Raw genomic sequence first — 16899 nt, 5'->3', positions numbered from 1 at the left:
GGAGCCTCCCCGCTGGTCGGGGAGCGTGCTCGTCACCCGCCGGCTAACGGCGCCTTGCTGCTCCTGGGCAGCCCAGGTTTCCCGCCTGTCCCGCCTAGAGCCTGCGCCTTGTGCAACGGAAGGGTAGAAATACGTATTTTCCCGGTAAAATGGCGAAGGGCCTGTTGCCGAAAAGATGGGAATAAACCATTGGAAAACTATGCTTATGGCTTTTTCACGTGTGTGTTTTATTATGCCAGCTACTTTCTCGGTTAGCTGTGCAAATAAACGTATAAACCTCTTTAGCTTTGCTTTATATGCAAAGTTTGGGGTTTGCGGGCTTTTTTCATCCTGGCTCCATAAAATCCTTTTGTGATTGGTGCTTATTTTTTAGGGAAAAATCCATCGTGTTGCTAACAAAGAGTAAAACTTCGTTGATGCTGCATATGGGAGTGCTGCATTACTTAATTCATCTTCTGTTGCATGAAAGTCTTGATTCGTAGTGGCAAGTTCCAGGATGGAAGCCTTGGCCGGAGCTTTTCAATCATTCTCTTCGTTTCATAGCAGTACTGTGGAGTCTTTTACCTTTGTAGTTTACTTAGTAAACTCCTATTTCCACTTTCATGGGCAGAAGTTGGGTTTTCTTTCTTTTCCCCTGCCAGTTTTTTAAGTTCAGTGCTGCTCTTTCAAAATACTGGTTTCCAGTACTCCACATAGTTACTCAGTTTTTCTGGTTTTACTTAGTAAATACTTTTTCCTTCAGAGAGACTTGTGCTTAAGATTTGATGAGTGCTACGTTAATTATTACACTATTTAACAAGCGTGTAATATTTGCTTCATTACAGGTCTTGGATACAAAAGATCTACGGGTATTTAAAGTGACCGTAAATGGACAGGATGCAAAATTTGTTTTTGGAGAAAACCACAGTTTCAAGGGGACCCCCCTGGAAATCACGCTTCCTTTTGAACTAAGAAGGTACACGCTTTTGCCTGTTCCTTTAGGTGGTTTCCAAAATGCACTGTATAAGCTGCTTGTCTGCCTGTAGGGTTGTTCTGTAAAGCTTGCAAAGGGACTTATAAATTAGGGTGTTGCATTTATTTGGTATGATCTTGTAGATGAATTTAATATTTGTCTTTCACTAGACAGCCAAAACTTTGGGAGTTTGTTCCCGTCGCCAGGTTTTATATCATGTACAAAATGACTTGCTAAAGTAAGTAGCGAAATGATGTGTAATGTATCACAATTTTTCCAGTGCTTCTCATCGGTAATATTCTTTCTGCTTCAACTACCTGAGTCTTGTCATGTTCAGAATTGCTACAGTATGGCGCAATACGGAGTTACAGACCCTGCTTGTCTTTCTGTTATACAAGGGCTGATCCTGCATTTCTGTAGAACTGCAGGTTGCCACTACGATTAGATAGAAACATGTTTTCAAATAATAAAAGTTTTATTGTATTGACTACGCTAATCCCAAGTCCCTAAAAACTGGAACTTCAGTTTTGGCAGCGTGATGGAGAATGAACTAACCATAATCTACCTCTTTAAGTTGCATGAATTAAAAAGTTGTTGCCAAATTGCAATACGTTTTTTGGCAATCTACTTTGTATGTAACTCCATGGTATCTCATGTGCCAAAGCTGAAAGCCGTGGTTGTGTAAGGAGATTCCCTTGTATACTAAGTCGCTTCTTACTGTTTTGTTTCAAAATTGGTTGCTACCTCTACAAGCTCATGTCTGGTTTCTAATTTTTTTTTGGTTGTTCTCTGAATTAGTGCAATTTAGAAACACACATAATTTGAAAGAGAAAGGCATGTCAGACAATAGCTGTCCCTTCTGGGGAAATGCTTATGATTTGAAATGAAACTGAACAAAGGAAGTACTTGGACAAACTGAGCGCAGCAGAAACATAGGCCTGTTTCTTTTGTCTGACTTTCAGCTTTTTTTTTTTTAATTGCTACGTTTCCTTGTAAGAAGAAAAGCTACAAAGAGGGAGTTATGAGTCGTGATCGTAAGCATTTATAATCTTGTGTGAGATATAGTTCCCCATGTAAATATCAATAAAACAGTGATAGGAAGGGGTAGGAGTTACAACTGAAAGTCTTGACTGTTCAGTAAGCAATGTGCCTTATGGTAACACAAATTATTTTCTCTTTTCTTGTCAAATACGTACTTTGGAATACTGGTTATAAACCAGATATGTATACCTGGTCAGCTTATCTAGTGTCCAACTCCTCTGATTAGCTGAAGTTTGCTCTGATTTATGGTTGGTTGGATTGTTGATTCCAGAGAGCTGCATGTATAACCTGGAACTTTCCAGTAACAGAAGCAAGTACTTCTGCGTGCTTTTGGTGTCAGTGATGGTTATGATACGTTTTGAAAAAATAAGAGTATGAATGTGTCGGGTTTGTGTGTTCTCTTGTTAGGAAGCTGGTACCTGTCTTGCACAGAACTTTTAGTTTTTACTTTACACCAGTTCTGAAACCTTGAATAAAATTTGAACATTTTTTTATCTTTCTTGTTAATAGGGTTTTCCAGTAATTACTGTTTTCAGTATTTATTTTTTTTCTGCTTAAGGATCATATTCACATAACATAATATCAGCTGCAAAATCTAATTTTTTTTTTCATTTACACAATAGACAAATCCTATGTTATTAAGCCATGTATGTTCTTATATAGGCTTTATAACACTTTTTGTTTGCTTGTTGCAGTGTACAATGTTAGATAGTTGTGACAAAACTATATGTGTGTAGCTCGTCCAAATGGTTTAAAGAAAACGTCCATGTTTTCCTTGAAGAGAGGAGAGGAAAAGTTTCTGGTTAGTAAAAACAATAATAGAAGTGTCTCGGGACATTAAAATTGAAATAAACCAGCTAATTTTTACTATCATAATTGAAATAGAAAAGTTGTTTTTAATATGCTACTTGTTCTTATTTTTAATGCCTTTGAGACAGTGCTACAGACCTATTTTCCAGAAATCTTTGTGCAGAGGAATTTCTGTAGTGATCAGGAGTCATGTTCAAAACAGTCTGACTATGTTCTTTATTACACAGGGGACAAGAAGCAATTGTCGAAATCTCTTTTGAAAGCTCTCCAAAGTCTTCAGCTCTCCAATGGTTTAATCCAGAGCAAACTTCTGGAAAGAAACACCCAGGAGTCATGTTCAAAACAGTCTGACTATGTTCTTTATTACACAGGGGACAAGAAGCAATTGTCGAAATCTCTTTTGAAAGCTCTCCAAAGTCTTCAGCTCTCCAATGGTTTAACAAACTTCAAACTTCTGGAAAGAAACACCCATTTCTCTTCAGCCAGTTGAGTGGATTAATATTTTTTTTAAACTTGTTTAAATACCACTGTAATTCCACCTGGTTTCCAAAGAGTTGGAGAGGAAGGCTAGTAGGGGAAAGTACAGTAGCTTATAACTTCTAATTCTGTGTGTCAAAGGTCCTAAATGAAAACACTTAAAGTCAGGATATTGCTGAGATTTTATTACATGTTTGCAATTTAATAATTCCAGAACTGCTTTACCCTCTCCAATATTCTTGTTGAAGAACATGCAGTCCTTTGCAATCAGTATATGTGGCTATTGATCTGTCTTACCTACCATTATTCTTTTAGAAAACCCTTAACTATGAAAACTGCTATAAGTGATAGGAAGTATTGGTTTGTAGATAATGAATTCTCTGGAGGAGCTGTATAGATTTCCAATATAATGTATTAGTTTGATTTATTTCTAGTCCTCTGCATTAGAACAATTGTTATGGTTTAGCTTTTTTTTTCCCCCCCCTTCTCCAGGCTACCCACTGCAGAGCCATCTTTCCATGCCAAGACACACCTGCTGTGAAACTAACCTACTATGCAGAGGTAGATGAACCTAAGTCATGTGTGTTTAACTTACAATGGGGGAATTTTTTTTTTTTTGTAGCTGCTGGCATGTGGCCTAAAATAAAAACAGAGAATATTGACTTTTAGCTTAATGTAAGAGCCAAAACCTGCTTATCTTCCCTGTGGCACTTCTCTAGCTTTACCATTTTCTTTTGTATATATAATCTCTTTTTTCAGTCACATGTATCTTTATTTGCAAAAGAAAAAAAAAAAGTGCTGTAGTAGTAAAGAAGTATGTTCTTAAATCGAAAAGCTGACATTAAAACAAGAAAGAGTACTGTAAAGTAAAAATAATTGAAATGACTCTCATATATGCCTTAAGTAATATATTCTGGTACATGGTTAGGGGATCTTTGCAGTCCTGGCATAAATAGTCCGATTGTTTTAAGGAAGCAAAAAGCGAGATGTGCAACGTGACACTACAATTCAGTAGTCTGAAGAAAGTTAAACTTTTAACTTCTGTCAGAGATAGTCCTTCTGGTTAATTAAATATTACCAGCCTTTAAGACAAAATTTTCTATATGCCTTATATTCTACTTGACAGAGAGGACTTAACAACAGAACAAATATGGGCTACTCTTTTTGCTATCGCTGCTTCCTGTATATTGTATAATCCTGTGTGCCAACTGAGTTCCTCATAGTCGGGTAACCTTTCAGATATCCGTTCCTAAAGAGTTGGTGGCTCTGATGAGCGCTAATCGCGATGGAGAGATGCCTGACCCAGAGGACAGCAGTCGGAAGATATACCATTTCAGTCAGAACGTAAGTGCTCCAGGCTAGTAAACAGATGCCTAAGGTCTTATTCCTAACTCATGCAGTTCACACTCACTTCAGATATGGTTTTGATGTCATCAATAAATTATGTGACTTACGATGGGTCTTTGCCACTATAGAAATATGAGGTATTACCAATCTCCAACTCTGAAAAGTCAACCAGTAGGTGCTGGTGATGTTTACTGGTTGTTTTGGCATTCCCAGGAGAGCCAAATTTGAGTTTTGAAAATGTTTAGTATACTCAAAACTAGTACTGTCAAAACCCTTTCTGTCTGCACTGATTCTTGGAAATAATGCATGGACTTGAATAACATGGGAGTGAGTTTCGGAAAGCAGATGCTGCAAATTTTAAGCTTACCAAGATCTTAGCAGTGAAGCTGAGCATTGGAACCGATTTTTAACCTGAAGTTAGGCAAATTCTGACAACGAGGGGTTTTTTGGTGGGTTTTTTTTTTTAAAGATGAAAACTTTGGCTTTTATGGAAAGTACCTCCAGCTAATTAAAGATTACCCTTCTCAGGATGAAGTTTTATTAAGTGGTGCAGCTAGTTTAATGATTCCACTGCTCCTAAAGTAGCAGTCTCAATTTACTCTTCTGGCGTTTTTGTTCTCACAGCTTTTTGGGTTACAGTTCTGATGTTTATGGGATCTCCTGGTGAGCCTAGTTCATTTTGCTGAACAAGCAGATAAAATTAACATAAGTTTAAAAAAGAAATTGTTTTAGTAAGCTGATCTGGGCTGCTGAGGGACTGAATGACTGCAAGGAGGGATGGAATTGTGTGACTGGAGGAGAGGAGGGGAACCTACTCTGAACTGCAGCAGCTCTTGGGCTGATTTGTCTGCTACGTGAAACCTGAGAGAGGCAAGAGGGGGGAGAGAGGAAAAAAAATTGTTACCTTATCTGTGAGCTCTTCAGTGTGCAGTGTTCTGCCTTCTCTGTGGAGCCAAAAACATTTGCCACTCTGTCTAGTGCATAAGGCTTCTGTGTTGTATGTTACCCAGAGCTGTATGTTATCTAAAATACACTATTGATAAGTTTGGTGGACCTGTACGAAGAATAACATTTACTCTAATTGAAATTATACTACACTTTCTAATATAGAAAATCATTAGATTAATTTGTTAGGAAAGGCATGTGTTTCATTAAACAAAAAAAGTCAAATGCATTAAACACAAAATATATAAATGAAAAAAGACACATGCATTAAGAGACATACGCATCATCTAACGTAAAAAAACCATGAGACTTGATTTGTTAGAAAAGGCATGTGTTTCCTTAGATGAAAAAGGCAAATGCATCAAACTCTTGGATATGTATGTGTACTGAGCTTACCTAAAACTACTTTTTTTGCTCCTGCGTGGCCAGGCTGGTAAGAAGTGTAGTAGAGAGCAGCCTCTGTAAAAAATGAATTTATAACCCAACAGCCATTGAGATTTGAAGTGATTTCAAAATTTCAGATTAGCAAATTGGGCATCAAAATGTAGGGATGTATTGACAGTCTTTTAATAACTTGTCTATAACACAAGTCAATGGTCTTAAATCTTTTCAAGAATATATTATGTGGGTTAATACATAAAATTAAAACACACATGATATGGGTATTTTAATAAATGATATTGAAATGTTTTGGGGATAATGGTGGAATAAAATTTTCTGAAATGTTGTCTCCAAGTAATTATGATTTAAAGTGTTACTTATTTAACATTGTTTAGTCAGATGAAATGGAACTTTTACAGGGACAGCTGTATTATCCCCTTTTGTTTCCAGAGCACTGGGAGAAAGCGTTTCTCTATAAAGATACTGTAGCTTTGGAATTTTTTTCATTAAAATTAACAAATATTTAGAATTTATTTTAGTTCCAAACATGGAAATCAAATATATGTATTTTGATTTTGCTGAATCTTTTGTATCCGTAAATATTCTTGTTTACTTGAATTCATTAAAGCTCTTTCTGCATTTTTCTGTGTGATACAACTGTCCTTTATCTGAGCAGTATCTCTTAACTTCTCCTTCCATAAAATTTATTGGAACTGGAATGAATATGGAAAACTGACTTTCTTTTGAACAGTAACCAAACCAGTGGCATTTTTGTATGCTCTTATCTATGCAGATTTTTTTCAAACAGAGATGATACTTAAAGTTTTGTGGCCTTTGCGTGAAACATCTGTGAAACAAGTACTTCTTGTAGATAAAAGAATATCATTTGGGGAGAAAAAACAATGCCTTTATTACAACATAAGGCAGGAAACTATGGAGGAAATGTGTGCACTTCTTTATTTACATACCTTTGTTTTACTTTGAATCAGTGGTGTTGATAGCTCACATTACAAATAAGATTTCTTTTTTTTCCTCATGTTTTCCACTAGGTTCCCATACCTTGCTACTTGATTGCTTTAGTGGTTGGAGCTTTAGAAAGCAGGTGAGTGAATCTGCATAAAGTATAAATATTAATAATCATAATAAATCTTCAGAGTTATCTTTGTTTCTTCATCTTGTTTCTAGTTTTAAAAGGTCTTAGAGGTTCAATGAACCTCTTTATTTGTATAAAACTGCATGTGTTTTGATTTACTCTTGCATCATTTTTTCTATAGAATTGTCCTGGTTTTGGCTGGGATAGAGTTAATTTCCTTTCTAGTAGCTGGTACAGTGCTGTGTTTTGGATTTAGGATGAGAACAATGTTGATAACACACCGATGTTTTAGTTGTTGCTGAGTAGTGCTTACACTAGTCAAGGACTTTTCAGCTCCCCATGCTCTACCGACTGAGAAGGCTGGAGGGGCACAAGAAGCTGGGAGGGGGCACAGCCAGGACAGCTGACCCAAACTGGCCAAAGGGACATTCCATACCATGTGACGTCATGCTCAGTACATAAACTGGGGAAAGCTGGCTGGGGGGGCCGCTGCTCGGGGACTGGCTGGGCATCGGTCGGTGGGTGGTGAGCAATTGCATCGTGCATCACTTGCTTGGTATATTCTTTTAGTAATAATAATATTATTACTATTTTACTTTATTTCAGTTATTAAACTGTTTTTATCTCAACCCACGAGTTTTCTCACTTTTACTCTTCTGATTCTCTCCCCCATCCCACCGGGGCGGGGAGGAGTGAGCGAGCGGCTGTGTAGTGCTCAGTTGCTGGCTGAGGTTAAACCACAACAAGAATATACTTTTGCTGTAAATTAAAGAAATACCATGAAGAGTTTGGAATTGATTGGAACAACTAAGGGCTTTTTCTAGCTCAGGGAATAGTATCTTTTTCCTCAGGTAACAGATAAGCCTCGTCATGTACAAAAGGCAGAAAATTACAGCTTCAGCCTCATTGCTCATCTGCAGAAGGATGTGTTAATCTAGCCCATAATAATGCTTTTATATTAGGGCTTTACAGCGTTTTAAAATCTGTAAATGTATTTCCTATTTATTTGTCCCAAGCAGTGGATGTGTGTGGTTTGTTTTGTTTTCTAAAACTTTAGCAGTGGAGAGGAAAAAAAGCCAAAGACTCTCCAATGAGTTTCTTCAGCAACATGGGTTACTCATGAGCACAGTTAAACATATGCTCTGTGTATTAGTTTCCCATAGAATTATTTCCAGTTCATAGTATCTTAGTGGCATTTTTACTTTCAACAGAAAGATTGGCCCAAGGACACTGGTGTGGGCTGAAAAGGAGCTAGTGGATAAATCAGCCTATGAATTTGCTGAGGTAGGTAATTAACAAAAACATGTTTTGTAAACTAACTGTTCTGCATGGTATTGGAAAAGGAACAGACTGTGGTTCAGTGTTTTGTTCATCTGTAGCTCTCCTTTCTCTACCTCCCACCCCCAAAAATGCTGCTGTTCTATCGCAACAAAAAACTGCTACTGAAAATAAATATTGATACAGTCTTGTACACATTTTGCATGTGGGACGTGACAACGTGAAAGAGAATGAAATAGGGGATCCATAGCTTATTTCTTGTTCAGTGTTTGTAAGTCAGAAGTCATGTTAGAAACTAACGTGAATTCTTGTTTCAGGCTGAAGCTATGCTGAAAACAGCAGAAGATTTAGCAGGACCCTATGTATGGGGGCAGTATGATTTGTTAGTCTTGCCACCTTCTTTTCCTTACGGTGGTATGGAGAATCCTTGTCTTACTTTTGTAACTCCAACACTGTTGGTAAGTGTAACACTGATAAAAGTCAGCTTTTCGTTAGGGCTTGCTTATCCGTCAAGTGATGGATATTAATTCACAAATTGGATTAATCTTCCCCGTAGAAGGAACTGTAAATGTTCCTGCCTCCTTTGGAGTTAGGGATCATACATGAAACTGCATTAACTGGTATATTTTGAGGTTTACTTGAACTGACAACTGCCTTGTCTTTTTTTTTCTTTTAGGCAGGTGATCGATCTCTATCAAATGTAAGTGCAAAATAGGTTCATGTCTTCAAGCAGAACACAACTTGAAGTTGTATCTTAACTTTCTTTGTAATAGATACCTGAAAACTTGGTCTCTTTTTCATTGGGGGAATTAAAAGTTAAGCAACTAACTCAAGAAGTCTTACAAAGTGAGTTTTAGTTCTAAGTAAACTCTAGAAAACTGTAGACATGTCTATTTTGTATAATGAACAGATGAAAATAACATGGGTGCCTGTATGCATAGGGGGCTGACTGAAGTTAGCTGCTCAGTAGCAATTTTCCTGTCCTGTGTAAAGATACGTTTAAAAAACACAACTGAATTGATCTCATTGAAATTGTTTGTAGGGAAGTTCTTCCTCTATATGTCTGTCTATGCACTAGAACTCACATTGTGTACAGTTTTCTTTTAAAGTGGAAGTCATGAGTATGATTTGAGTAAATTCTGTTTTTTTCTGGAAGTTGAGTACTCTGGATGCTGTTTTATCTCCTATGTCTTTCTACTAGACTGATATACTGCTAAAAAAAAAATATGATTGTGTTATCCCAAGAATACGGAAATATTTGACATGGGTACTTTTTAATGTATCATGCATCATTATCCTTCTAGGGGTGACTGTTTTCTTCCTGTTTGATATTTTAGAATATCAAACTGCAGAAGTTGCTTAGGTGGGAAAGTAGTACTAGTCCTTCACTTGGCATGGATCCAGTGTTCTGAAATGTGATTTCATAAACAAGCACCTGCTCCTGCTACCAGAGGAATTATTTTTGTTGATCAGCGTGGCTGTATGATTTGCGGGCTGGACATTGAAAATTATTTCTGGAGAAGGTTCGGTAGGATAGTGTTAGTCCTCTAAATAAAATTTATATGGATAAGTTTACAGAGCTGTGAATGCTAACTGGCTTTGGGAATATAGTTCAGTAAATGAGAACCCATTAGAATTTTTTTCTTTCTGTTGGGATTTGATGTTCATTTTCCAGAGGAGCCTAAACGGTAGATCTGTCATTGTTTTCTGTGTTTTAGGTTATTGCTCATGAAATCTCTCATAGCTGGACAGGAAACTTGGTAACAAACAAAACATGGGAGCATTTTTGGTAGGTGTGATGTTCAATGCAATGCAAATCATATTTTAAAATTAATCTGTAAAGAGACCGACGAAATTCATTTTGCCATCCTACCAGTGCTGTCTTTATCAATGTATTTCCAGGCTGAATGAGGGACATACTGTATACCTGGAACGCAGGATTGGTGGTCGGTTGTTTGGTGAGCAGTTCAGGCACTTTCAAGCCCTAGGAGGTTGGAGGGAACTGCAGAATACGGTAAATATTTTTAAAGTTATGATAACTTTAATAAGCATATACCTAAATAAAATAAAGCTGATTTCATGTGTTTCCCACAAATAAGACTTGTATAGTCAGCTTTCCTAACACTTTCTTATTAGAGGATGAGCAACTTTGATTCCAAGGTATATGATCTCTTCCCAAAGTAATAGCTTAATATACTCAGATTAGATAAAGCTTTTTGAACTGTTTTAAGCTGTTCTGTAAGGATGAACATCTTTACAGACTCTCTTGGTTGTTCTGGGTATGGCTAAATTGCAGTATTACCTGTTAGCATACTGGTAAGCAGCTGAAAGCTTGTCAAAATTACCTGTAAGCATGACCATCAGAATTTCCAATGCCTCATGCAAGTCACTGATTTCTTTTTTTTTTTTTTTTCCTTCCCTGTGTACTGCATTATAATTGAGCATATTCCTAATCTGTTACTGTCTAGGAGGGTTATTTAGTTTTGTGTTTAGGTAGCATAGTTAAACTTTAGTTTTCAGATTTCCGGCCCTCTCATTCAGTTTGGTGATGCAGTTTACCTGGTTTACTATGAATATTTGCACATTGTCTTTTATTCTTTATACCACCCATTTAAATCAAGTAGTTTAAATAGTTTGTTAATAAAGGGATAAATATAGATAGTTTATTAGGTGCTCGTGATTGACAGACATGACAGTAATTAACTGCTTTGAGACAGCTGGAGCACAGGGTGATTGATCCTAACATCTTTCTGTTTGATATGCAATCAGACACTGATAAAACAAAATGAGAAAACAGTTTAGTAAACTATGTTTTGTGCGGATTCAGAACCTCAGGAAAAAGAATGAGAAAGAATGCTTTGAAATGAGGCCATCTTAGTTTTGGATGGATTATACCTTTATAAATAGGATTAGCAGTGATTTGCAAGAGTGCTAGTTTTCCTAGACGAATATATTTTCTTGTGTCTTTGTCACAGATAAATACTCTTGGAGATAAAAATCCTGTAACTAACCTCATCCCTAATCTGAATGAAGTAGATCCTGATGTTGCCTATTCATCTGTTCCGTATGAGAAAGGCTTTGCTTTGCTTTTTTACCTTGAACAGCTTCTTGGAGGACCAGGTAAGTGTTAATCAGACTTTGTATATTTCTGTTTCCCATTTTAATTTCAAACACTGAAACAGTTTGTTTTTTAACTGTTAGATGTCTTCATTGGCTTCTTGAAGGCTTACATTCAGCAGTTTGCTTATAAGAGCATAGTAACGGAGGACTGGAAGAAGTTTTTGTACTCCTACTTCAAGGATAAGGTTGGGTAGTATTTAAAAATAATTGCTTGAAACCTTTTAATTATGTGAAACTGTGGCATAGCTCAGGAATTACCTTCTTCGAGGACCAGTTCTTTATCTTTCTCTTCTTTGTCTCAAGATCTTAATATGATGTAGTCCGGCATCTTATGAAGATGGGTTTGCATTATGATGTTGTTTTGTTTTTCTAGAAGGGAATATTTTCTTTCGAAGTAATCTGTGTAGGATTCTCCAGGGTAATTGGAGGGATGTTAAAAAAACCAAACAAATTAAAAAAAAAAAAAAAAAAAAAAAAGATTGAAACTAGTTTTCGTAGGGTATGCTTTTCTCTAAAAGTAACACTTAAAATTGAATAAAAATTTATGTTGCTTTGTAGGTAGATGTTCTTGATAAAGTTGATTGGAACTCATGGTTTCATGCTCCAGGAATGCCACCAGTGAAGCCTACGTAAGCTGCATTCTTTTATAGTTCATCTTTTCCTTCTCCAGATTGCTAGTGATTTTCCAAACAGCCATAAAGCAGTTTGTAAACAGGGTGAAAGTCTTCCCACAAATGTTTTATTAGAAAATGTCCTAGTACTACGTAGAAATTGATATATGTGTATATAGGAGGAAAAAATGTTAATATTTTCAAGTTTTTATTCTGATGGAAATTCATTTTGCTCTGAAAATTGCCAGAAAAGATTTTTTTTTCCTGACAGTTTGTTACAACAATATTATCTTTTCAGCTATAAGCTCTAATATATGTACGAGCATATATGCTCGGAAGTATTGATCATTTTAGGAGTGTATGGGATCAAGGGGTAGTGTCACCTGTGCACAAAGTGCTTCTACCTAAAACTGAAATATATTTCATTATAATAGATCTTCTGTAAATTGTGTTGCAATATTGAGTTGGAGCCTACAACGGACAAACGTGGAGCCATTTGAAAATAATTTCTAAACATTCTCTAAAAAAAAAAAAAAAAAAAAATTACAGGAGCTTTTTGTGTTTCCAAAGTGTGATCCTTTGTTTTTAATATTTGACAGGTATGATACGACACTAGCAAACGCTTGTGTTGCCTTGAGCCAAAGATGGATCAAAGTGAGTGGCTAAAGAACGCTGAGGTGTCTGTATCTTGAAAAGCTAGTTCTCTTTATACAAAGTGAGCCATTCTCTTCTGAAATCTATTATTTGCTGAGGAGAATGTATTTATGGTGATAGTATGGCTGCCAGGGATTTCACTTTTCATAGACATCATAGTCTGTGGATTTGCTATGACTTGTGTACGTGAAGTGCTGTACATATTTTAACAAGGCACACAGCCAGCTTTTTGTTATATGTATGTAGTAACCAAACAGAATAGTCTTTTTGAAACCCTGATATTATGGCTTGATTTAAAAACAAATGCCAAGGTATCTCTACGTTACTGATTATACTGTATTAGCAGTAATTCTCCTACATTATACTGGAGCTAGTATGCATTTCTCATCAAAAACTGAAATACATAAATCATAGTAAGTAACTAATACCATACAATTTTCTCATAATTTTAATCATAAAACTCATACAACTAATAGAGAATTCAGCATACCTTCCTTTTGTTAGCTCCGTGGCTTTTCACTGTACTTGTATGTTATCTTTGACTTTCTTCTTCTCCTCAATGTTACTTTCTCTATAAAAAGTATTTGATTTTTCACTTAACTTTAACAGAAAGACAGTGGAGATAAAAAGATCAGTGGAGAGAAAACAAGTGAAAATTGAGGTGAAGAATACCAAACATCAGACAGTAACTTAAGTCCCTTCCTTCCCCTTCTTGTAACATCCTGCACAAGTGCAAATCAGTATCTTTTTTATGTGGAATGGCTCAATAGTAAATGCAGATGTCCAAACAAAAAATTACACCTGATTGGTTACTTAAGTTTTTAACAGGTATTTCAAAGTACATTCTCTTTTAGGCAAAAGAGAGTGATTTGGGCTCATTCAGCTCAGCAGACCTGAAGGAAATGTCATCTCATCAGTTGATTGAGTTCCTGGCACTGTTGCTTCTGGAGGTAAATGCACACCTGGGGTAACTTGATTCCGGTATCACAAAAGCAGACACACAAGCCCAAGTGTGCTTTGGAATTAAGTTGTCCATTTTCTTTTAAGTTTTGCTAAAACAACCCACTCTCACCATACGTAGTTACTAAAACCTTCAGCTGTGCCTCCCTGATTATGTCTGGCTCTTCAGCTAATGAGCAACTTACAGAGTATTTTGGATTGAAAGGTAAAAACAAAACTGTAAGGTGCTTGAGTTTGTATTTGATGTTATAGCAAATAAGCTATAAATAAAACAGAATGAAAATACTTTGTTTTGAATGTTTCGGTAGTACTGGATGTAGGAATTCGCTATCATTTATTCCTTGCCCCTTCCCTAATACTATGAGAAGGTGAAAGAAACAAACACAAATATTTGCCATGATAAGCTTTTAATTCCTTTGTAGCATCAATCTTCTTGAATGAACCTGTTTATTTTTGAAGTATGTGGCTTGAAGTGTGCGTCTGTCTTATTCTGACTATGCAATTTCCTTTTTCAGGATCCTCTTCCAGTGTCACATGTCAAACGAATGCAGCAAGTATATGACTTCAATGCTATAAACAATTCTGAAATAAGATTCAGGTTTGTTCTATATGGGCATTTTGCTAATCTTAAATGCTTTCATAAAACAAACTGTTGTGCTTCATAAGTGGTCCGAGACATACTGTTGTATACAACTCGGGCAGGGTTCTTGGGGTTTTGTTACTGTTGTGGGTTTTTTTGTAAGTGCATGTGCAAGTGTGCTTACCAGAGTGGGATTCTGTTACTTATGAATGGGGTAAATATAGTCTAGTAGAAGAACTGGAAGTGAGCGGTGGATTAGCTGTGCTTTATTTTCATCTGTCATGCTAGCAAAGGAACTTGATGACCTGATAACACTTATTTTGGGGGTGGTATTGGATTACAATAGCGAGCCTCACTGTGACTCAAACATGCCATGAAAGAAAAATCTTTCAAAAAACTTAGTCAGGAACAGGTCTTCTGGACTTAGCTAATCAGTTCTGCTGATGCGCCAGTGTGTTTTTCAGCACGACTTGGAAACGTTTTTGGCACATTTTAATGCTCGCTATCACAAAGCTTTTGTCTCATCAAAAAAAAGTAAATATCAAAGGAAGTTTCTGAACAAGTAGGAAATGCTTCTAGCTAAATGGCTTGATTCTTGTGCTATCCTGATTTCTTCTATTTTGTATTTACATACTGTGTTTACACATGTCACTTGTTTAAAAAAAGGTATTGTTGAGGACCTAAGTAATCTTTACAAATATCTTGAAGTATTGCGTATTTTGCTACTGTTACGTACTTGGATACATTTGCAATACTGATGGTTATTATGTCTTAACTAGCATACAGTATAGTTTCTACTTCTTGTAACAAGATCAATTTCTTCTTATTTTTAAAACAAAACAAGCATGTGGCAGCTGCTGGTGACGTTTTGTTTGGGGTTTTTGTTGGTTTTTTTCTTTTTTAATCACGTGGTCAAATGTGACAAGTGCTATATAATTCAGCTCTAATTCCAAGTGATGCAACTGGACACTACTGTAATATAAAACCACTGGTAATATCAGACCATTTTGGAGAAACTTTGAAAAAAAATTTTCCTATTTTATAGAAAAGTCCACTTTTGTAACCGTTTTGTTTGGGGTTTTTGTTGGTTTTTTTCTTTTTTAATCACGTGGTCAAATGTGACAAGTGCTATATAATTCAGCTCTAATTCCAAGTGATGCAACTGGACACTACTGTAATATAAAACCACTGGTAATATCAGACCATTTTGGAGAAACTTTGAAAAAAAATTTTCCTATTTTATAGAAAAGTCCACTTTTGTAACATGCTAGTCGGACACTAAATATTTTATGTTGAACTTAGCTAGAATCTCATTCCCATGATGACATAGCACTGCTCAGAGCATTTATGGGAACAGAATCATAAGCTAACTAACCACTGCAAATTAAAATAAGTGTAAATTTTCTCCACCACCACCACCGCCCCCCCTCCCCGCCCCCAGATGGCTGCGCCTCTGCATCAAGTCCAAGTGGGAAGAAGCTATTCCTCTGGCTCTAAAAATGGCAACAGATCAGGGCAGGATGAAGTTTACTCGACCCTTGTTCAGGTAAAAGTAATCTCCAAATTGTAGGAGTTCATGCTATTGGCATTTTTAGTATAATGGAATGTATAATACTTGACATGGTACATGTATTTATGTTATGCTGCAAAGTGATATAATAGTATTCTGTATACTGTGAACAAGCTGATCTTCAGAGTCGCTTTCCACTTGCTGACTTTTTTTAATAGAAGAAAGCTTAGTCTCCCAGTACGCACCTTAATGTGAGGCTTTCAAGGGAAAAGTAAAACCTTGAGAAAATCCCCGTTGTACTATTTTCATAGGTTTTTGTAACGGTGGGTTTTTGGTTTTTTTTTTCTTTTACAGGGACCTTTACAGTTTTGACAAGTGTCGAGATCTGGCTAGCAAGACGTTTCTGGAGCATAGAGCCTCTATGCACCCAGTCACTTCAATGCTCGTGGGCAAAGACTTGAAACAGGATCAGTGACAAACTTACCGATTTCTTTGAAATTTTCTTGTTGCTGAACGAAGAGACTGATTCCACAAACTGCTGATATGCATGCTTGACTATGCCATAAAATGCTCTGCTGCTTTGGTACTAATTTAGCTTAAAATGAACTTTTAAAATCAAGTTCAGTACTTTCTATTTTGCACCTCCAAGTAAAACTGCGAAATTGCTAAATCTCTGGAATTGGGAGAATGGTTTTGTTACAAGCAATTTTTACAACACACAAAAAAGCTGTTGTGAGATGTAGTCATTTGTCAGTCATGGAATTTAAAAACACGGAAGATGAATTGGTGGATGGTATGGCTCTTTGTGCACAGCTTTCTTTTTCATAGCAACGTGGTTGAAACTTCAAGTATCTGAAGACTAAAAAATAAATCCTTTCATTGTCTACTTGTCTGTGTATTGATCTGTATGAAAAGTTTTGAAATAATAGTTTTGTTTTATTTACTCTTCTTTGCTGTGGGAGAAATTTTTGTTAGGGGTCCAAGAGGACTATGAAGACCTGAATGGATCACAGCATTCTAGTGTTAGAGCAGAATTTCCGTCTAGCCCTATTTGTCACGGCTTTGGGCTTTGTTACGTTAGTCAGTTCTTCATTTTAGTCACAGTATGATGGGTTTACGTCGTTATTCCTATTGGATCCT

At 36.4% G+C, this 16899-nt stretch overlaps 1 protein-coding gene across 1 annotated transcript; it reads left to right on the top strand.

Moving 5' to 3' along the window:
• The first annotated feature begins 764 nt into the window (after positions 1 to 764).
• Positions 765 to 16645, top strand: LTA4H (leukotriene A4 hydrolase). Its single transcript, XM_019474035.1, has 18 exons — positions 765 to 955; positions 3175 to 3295; positions 3770 to 3841; positions 4520 to 4624; positions 7003 to 7055; positions 8258 to 8330; positions 8642 to 8782; positions 9001 to 9024; positions 10043 to 10113; positions 10227 to 10338; positions 11300 to 11444; positions 11526 to 11629; positions 12003 to 12073; positions 12655 to 12709; positions 13564 to 13659; positions 14185 to 14267; positions 15691 to 15795; positions 16114 to 16645. The coding sequence occupies exons 1-18, from the start codon at positions 765 to 767 to the stop codon at positions 16232 to 16234; spliced, it is 1743 nt and encodes a 580-aa protein (XP_019329580.1). The 3' UTR covers positions 16235 to 16645.
• Positions 16646 to 16899: the final 254 nt, after the last annotated feature.

The sequence above is a fragment of the Aptenodytes forsteri genome, unplaced genomic scaffold (genome assembly GCF_000699145.1).
Source record: "Aptenodytes forsteri isolate BGI_AS27 unplaced genomic scaffold, ASM69914v1 Scaffold360, whole genome shotgun sequence".
NCBI classification, from domain to species: Eukaryota; Metazoa; Chordata; class Aves; order Sphenisciformes; family Spheniscidae; genus Aptenodytes; species Aptenodytes forsteri.
This window is presented reverse-complemented; position numbering and strand designations above follow the sequence as displayed.

What these genes read in the sequence shown, in the direction of transcription:
- LTA4H (XM_019474035.1), top strand. Translation starts at nt 765, where the DNA reads ATGAGTGCTACGTTAATTATTACACTATTTAACAAGCGTGTAATATTT. An exon ending in TTGTAACTCCAACACTGTTG is followed by an intron (nt 8,783 to 9,000) that starts GTAAGTGTAACA and finishes TTTTTCTTTTAG; the next exon opens with GCAGGTGATCGATCTCTATC. An exon ending in GGAGGGAACTGCAGAATACG is followed by an intron (nt 10,339 to 11,299) that starts GTAAATATTTTT and finishes TCTTTGTCACAG; the next exon opens with ATAAATACTCTTGGAGATAA.